A 7,360-nucleotide genomic window follows, 5' to 3' on the forward strand; every position below is an offset into this window, starting at 1 on the left:
AGCTAGTACGAGCTTAGACTATGAAGATGATGAGGAAGCTAGTACGAGCTTTGACTATGATGATGATGCAGAAGCTAGTACCTGCTTTGACTATGATGATGATGAAGAAGCTAGTACCTGCTTTGACTATGATGATGATGAAGAAGCTAGTACCTGCTTTGACTATGATGATGATGAAGAAGCTAGTACCCGCTTTGACTATGATGATAATGAAGCTAGTACGAGCTGTGACTTATGATGATGACGAAGCTAGTACGAGCTTTGACTTATGATCATGATGAAGCTAGTACGAGCTTTGACTTATGATGATAATGAAGCTAGTGCGAGCTTTGACTATGATGATAATGAAGAAGCTAGTACAAGCTTTGACTTATGATGATCATGAAGCTAGTACGAGCTTTGGTGATGATGATGAAGCTAGTGCGAGCTTTGACTATGATGATGACGAAGCTAGTACCTGCTTTGACTATGATGATAATGAAGCTAGTACGAGCTTTGGTGATGATGATGAAGCTAGTACGAGCTTTGTGTGATGATGATGAAGCTAGTACGAGCTTTGGTGATGATGATGAAGCTAGTACGAGCTTTGACTTATGATGATAATAAAGCTAGTACGAGCTTTGGTGATGATGATGAAGCTAGTGCGAGCTTTGACTATGATGATGATGAGGAAGCTAGTACGAGCTTTGACTTATGATGATGATGAAGCTAGTACGAGCTTTGACTTATGATGATAATGAAGCTAGTACGAGCTTTGATGATAATGATGAAGCTAGTACGAGTTTTGACTTATGATGATGAAGCTAGTACGAGCTTTGGTGATGATAATGACGAAGCTAGTACGAGCTTTGACTTATGATGATAATGAAGAAGCTAGTACGAGCTTTGACTTATGATGATAATGACGAAGCTAGTACGAGCTTTGACTTATGATGATGACGAAGCTATGATGATGACGAAGCTAGTACGAGCTTTGACTTATGATGATAATGACGAAGCTAGTACGAGCTTTGACTTATGATGATGATGAAGCTAGTACGAGCTTTGACTTATGATGATGATGAAGCTAGTACGAGCTTTGACTTATGATGATCATAATGACGAAGCTAGTACGAGCTTTGACTTATGATGATAATGACGAAGTTAGTACGAGAGTATAACATTTTGAAATGTAGGTGCTATTAATACAATTTAATTACTTCTGTCAACTGCGTTCTCAGCGAAATTTGGATTTCCGTCAAGTAAGAAAAAGTTTATTCTTCGACTTTTTTTTATTTATTTTTTTTTTTTACAAATTCCCATGGGATTTTCTCACGTGTCAAACAAAGGTTTCAGGATATCTTAGACGTTTCAATAAGCTTCATTTGTAACTCTTGCAGAAGCCTGGGATACACGAGCCAAGTGAGGTGCAAAATCCAGTCTCTGGGTGATGTTATACTTTTTAAAACCACTGGATTATTTTACTGCGTTTTTATATTGATTTGTCTAATACTGACATTTTTATGTTATTATAAAAATACCATTACATTTCAGCAATTTACATTTTATAAGTAATTATTCTTTACAAAAATATAGATATGAACTTAACATTGCTTTACAAAGTTATAAATCAACTCAGTACAAATTAAATCAATTAATAAATATATATGCAATAAATTTCATTATACAAACGTTCTTAACTTATGATTATGTTACATATTTAAGTAATTATTATAAATGTACTATTTTGTAAATATTCTATTTAATTCTTTTGTTAAAGTATTTCTTATTAAAATGTTTGTTTTTAACATTCTAATACTGACTCGTATTCTTCAAAATGCTCTCTCTCTCTCTCTCTCTCTCTCTCTCTCTCTCTCTCTGTTCTTCTGAAAGTTATGATTGAGCCACAAGGGAATTAAAATCAATTTTTTTTTTCTAAATGCCTGAATTCCTTGACAGATATCGTAAATATATTTATTTCTGCCTTGCAACTAACTAACTATAGTTTCTAACTTGTTTTGTTTTGAAATCACATCTCACAAAAAGACAACATAGTTAAAATTTATATCCTTGAAAACATAAAAAGTCAATAATTTGCCTTCGTAAAGACAGCCAACTTATTTTTGAGTAATAAAGAAATCTATACTATTTTCTTCATGAGCATTTTTTGAAATTAACGATGCTGTGTATTGGTTCGAATAGTTAACAATACTTATAACCTTTAACCAAGTAACAAAGATCACAGCGAGGAGGTGCATGAGACAGGGACTTTTCCTGTATCATACGTGAAACCACCCACTCCAGCTAGGCTGGTGTAGCTGAGAAGGAAAAATTGTCTTTATAGACTAGTAGTTTTAAGATGAGATTAATTAAATTCAAGGAAAAAATGCTTCTATTATATTGGAGTGACATGACTTAGCTCAAACAACTTTTCTTTATATCTGTGTGTATATAATGATTTTACTCACAAATATTCAATGTCAAAACAGTAATATATATATATATATATATATATACATATATATATATATATATATATATATATCAAAGCCTGTAGAAGGCTCCAGGTTTCCCAACCCTGCGGCCTAACATGTGGAGAGACGGATAATTATTGTATAGTCTATGAATAGTACTATGGAACCGTGCAATACATTATCATACCGATATATATTAATAAATAATTTATTTACACTATACATTCTTTGTATGGTTTCTCAATAAGTAACATTCATCTGTGGGGAAATAATAATTCTATTATATTAATATATTTACTTGCTTGATAGGAAATATTTATTTTAATGTTATTGTTGTTACAATATTTTTGTCCTTGTTTCCTTTCCTCGCTGGGGTATTTTCACTGTTGGGGCCCTGGACATAGTATCCTGCTTTTCCAACTAGGGTTGTAGCCTAGCAATTAATGATAATGATAATAATAATAATAATAATAATTACGAGATGAACGTTGGCCTAGACCGTGTTGGTGGCTTGAAAAAATGTCACTATTACTCTTAAATTCATTACTGTAAAATGTCTATGTATATAACTATTAAATAAATAGTAATACACCCATAAGATAAACACTATAGTTAGAGATCATATAAGAAATAGCCTACGTTATAGATAGACTAGGTCTACTCTGTTTTATCAAAACAAAGATACATTTTTTTTCAGCTGGCTTCAGTATACGGATGAAATCGTAAGCTGTGTATTATTATTATTAGGAATTATTATTGCAAGCTAGGGGAAGCGTATAGGCCTACCTGCTGAGTCATCAGCAGCCATTGCCTCGCTCTCCCTGCTTCTAGCTTGATAGATAGGGAGCATGGGCGCTGATCATATGTATATATAGTCAGTCTCTAGAGCATTGTTCTGTCCCTTGTCTCTGCCATTCATGAGCGACCTTTAAAATTGAAATTAATATTAGAGGCTGGTGTGGCCTTGAAGTAGCACGGACTCTTGCTTTTGATATTAGAATGCGGAGTGACCTTTCACCTAGACAGGCAGACCAAGCCTTTGGGTTATAGACGCCATCTTGCTAATGTTTGGTCTATTTGGGAGGGTGAATTCATAAGGCCAAAAAGGTTTTTGTTATTTAATTTGGCATCGCAAGGCTCAAGGTCATCGATATCCAGTAATGTAAATGTAGGGGCGAGTTGTGACATCACCTAGAGAGAGAGAGAGAGAGAGAGAGAGAGAGAGAGAGAGAGAGAGAGCCAGCCATGTGTCTATCCAAGATAGAGTGGGCCAGGTGCTGCCGACATAGGTCCAATGGATTCTTGATTTATATAATGAAAGAGAAGATGACATATACAGATGAAGCCGTAGAGGCTCTTTTCTCTCTCTCTCTCTCTCTCTCTCTCTCTCTCTCTCGCGATACGCCAGTATCAGAGAAATCGATCAAGCCATATCTCTCATTTTGTGACGCCATTTCTTGTTTAATGTTTTTAATTTCTCTCTCTCTCTCTCTCTCTCTCTCTCTCTCTCTCTCTCTCTTATAAGGTTATTCCCTCCAGATATAGTTTTTGAGAGAGAAAAAGAGAGATAACTCTAGTAGTCAGAGATCGGCAAAGGAAAATAAAAGAAATTAAGTAGATAATGGCTAGGGAATCGAAGAGAGAGAGAGAGAGAGAGAGAGAGAGAGAGAGAGAGAGAGAGAGAGAGAGAGAGGATAGTCTATGTGCCTATAGAATGGGTTCCCCCAAGTCCACGTCCTGGAGCCCTAGACCGACGCCGAAGCTTTTGGACGGAAGGGAGTCGGTTTGTTCGTAACCTGATCTATTGGGAAGAGGAGAGATTGCAGTTCGGTGCAAATGACAGTTGCAACGAAAAGGGGGTGTGGGGAGAGGGGGGGGGGGAAGTTTCTGTTTCTCAACACCTGGGGTTTAAGAGAATGCGCCTATGTGCGCATGTTTTATCAACGGCTGAGGAGTAATAGAATGCGCCAGTTTGCGCCCACTTTGTTAATTTCATTCAACTGGGTCTTTCACCTTCTGTCATATAACATAAACTTCAAGAGTTCAAATTTGCAGCAAATGTTTTTATGTTGAACAGGCTAGCATAAATCTCTTTTTATAGTTTATATAAGAAATATCTTTTAATATTGTTCCTGGTTTTTAAAATATTTTATTAATTGTTCATTATTTCTCATATCGTTTATTTATTTTCTTATTTCCTTTCCTCACTGTGCTATTTTTCCCTGTTGGAGCCCTTGGGCTTATACCGTCTTGCTTTTCCAACTAGGGTTGTAGTTTAGCTAATAATAATAATAATAATAATAATAATAATAATAATAATTCCCCGCATGTACCATGGTCTTCCACTGTCTTGGAGTAGAGTTCTCTTGCTTGAGGGTTCACTCGGGCACACTATTCTATCTTATTTCTCTTCGTCTTGTTTTGTTAAAGTTTTTATTGTTTATATATGAAAGATTTTAATGTTGTTACTGTTCTTAAAAAATTTTAATTGTTCATTACCTTTCTTGTAATTTATTTATTTCCTTATCTCCTTTCCTCACTGGGCTATTTTTCCATGTTGGAGCCATTTGGCTTATAGCATCCTGCTTTTTCAACTAGGGTTGTGGCTTAGCATGTAATAATAATAATAATAATAATAATAATAATAATAAAATTTATCATAATGATAATAATAATATTGATAATAAAATTTATCATAATAATAATAATAAGAAGAAGAAGAAGAAGAAGAAGAAGAAGAAGAAGAATAACTAAGTTTTCTGAAAACTTGTCGGCTATTTTGTGTTTTAAAGGTTTCAGAAGAAATCTAACTGCATTAACCTTATACATTTCTTTAGATACAATAAGAATTCTCTCTCTCTCTCTCTCTCTCTCTCTCTCTCTCTCTCTCTCTCTCTCTCTCTCTCTCTCTCATCAGAAAATCTTAATTTAGGACAGTACACAGGACGGTATCTCAGCAGGATAGTATTATTATTATTATTATTATTATTATTATTTCTACTACTACTACTACTACTACTACTATTATTATTAATATTATTATTATTATTATTGTTGTTGTTGTTGTTGTTATTATTATTATCATTATTGTTATCATCATCATCATCATCATCATTATTGTTATTATTATTATTATTATTATGATTACTACTACTGCTGCTACTACTACTACTACTACTATTATTATTATTATTGTTTTTATTATTATCATTACTACTACTACTATTATTATTATTATTATTATTATTATTATTATTATTAATAGCTAACCCACAACCCTAGTTGGAAAAACAGGATGCTATAAGCCCGGGGGCTCCAACAGGGAAAAATAGCACAGTGAGGAGAAGAAATTAATAAACTACAAAAGAATTAATGAACCATTAAAATTAAATATTTTAAGAACAGTAACAACATTAAAACAGATCTTACTTATATAAACTATAAAGAGACTTATGTCAGCCTGTTCAACATAAAATCCTTCGTTGCAAGTTTGAACTTTAGAAGTTCTACCGATTCAACTACCTCATTATTATTATTATTATTATTATTATTATTATTATTATTATTATTATTACTTACTTACTTACTTATTTACTTACTAAGCTACAACCCTAGTTGGAAAATCAGGATGCTATAAGCCCGGGGGCTCCAACAGGGAAAATAGCTCAGTGAGGAAAGGAAAAAAGGAAAATAAAATATCTTAAGAAGAGTAACAACAATAAATATCTCCTTTATAAACTATAAAAACTATAACAAAACAAGAGGAAGAGAAATAATAGGAGAGTGTGCTCGAGTGTACCCTCAAGCAAGAGAACTCTAACCCAAGACAGTGGAAGGCCATGGTACAGAGGCTATGGCACTACCCAAGACTAGAGAACAGTGGTTTGATTTTGGAATGTCCTTCTCCTAGAAGAGCTGCTTACCATAGCTAAAGAGTCTCTTCTACCCTCATTAGGAAGATCATTCCACAACTTCATCACAGGTGGAATAAAACTTCTAAAATACTGTGTATTTGCCTCAAGGTAAAAACCATTTAATATCCAACGTATCCTGATTGCAATAAAAACTGAAAGTAATATCAGTAATATATAATTAAATCCTTGCCGTCAAATTAATATTGTATGAAGTGAAGATATTAAATTGGACAAATTGCTATCGGCTCCTGAAGCGGCATTTTGTAGTTCATCGATCGATATTTTTCTCTCATGAGTCATCCATGAGTTTTGATTGATTTATTGAGAGAGAGAGAGAGAGAGAGAGAGAGAGAGAGAGAGAGAGAGAGAGAGAGAGAGAGAGAAATCCTATAGCATTAGAAATGTCCTGAGTGAGAAAAAAGGTATATCATAAAAGTATTTTGGAGAGAGAGAGAGAGAGAGAGAGAGAGAGAGAGAGAGAGAGAGAGAGAGAGAGAGAGAGAGAGAGAGAGAGAGGAAGTAATCCTATAGCATTAGAAATGTGTCTTGGGCGGAAAAAAAACTATATCATGAAAGTATTTGGGTAAGAGAGAGAGAGAGAGAGAGAGAGAGAGAGAGAGAGCAAGTAATCCTATAGCATTAGAAATGTTTTCTGAGGGAGATAAATGCTATATCAAAAGTATTTTGGTGAGAGAGAGAGAGAGAGAGAGAGAGAGAGAGAGAGAGAGAGAGAGAGGTAGTAATCCTATATCATTAGAAATGTGTCTTGGGCAGAAAAAAATGCTATATCAAAAGTATTTTGGTGAGAGAGAGAGAGAGAGAGAGAGAGAGAGAGAGAGAGAGAGAGTAGTAATCCTATATCATTAGAAATGTGTCTTGGGCAGAAAAAAAAATGCTATATCAAAAGTATTTTGGTGAGAGAGAGAGAGAGAGAAATTAATATTTTCTCAGCATCAGGAACTTTTTACTAAGAATTATTGAGAGCTTCTCTGC

At 34.3% G+C, this 7,360-nt stretch overlaps 1 protein-coding gene across 1 annotated transcript in view; it reads left to right on the forward strand.

Moving 5' to 3' along the window:
* LOC137625529 (putative uncharacterized protein DDB_G0285495) overlaps nucleotides 1-238 on the forward strand; it is a 429-nt gene extending 191 nt beyond the window's left edge. The window contains exon 2 of the mRNA XM_068356437.1: nucleotides 18-238. Coding sequence (XP_068212538.1) covers nucleotides 18-238 — 221 coding nt within the window. The remainder of the gene's footprint in view (nucleotides 1-17) is intronic.
* Nucleotides 239-7,360: the final 7,122 nt, after the last annotated feature.

The sequence above is a fragment of the Palaemon carinicauda genome, chromosome 32 (assembly GCF_036898095.1).
Source record: "Palaemon carinicauda isolate YSFRI2023 chromosome 32, ASM3689809v2, whole genome shotgun sequence".
NCBI lineage: Eukaryota > Metazoa > Arthropoda > Malacostraca > Decapoda > Palaemonidae > Palaemon > Palaemon carinicauda.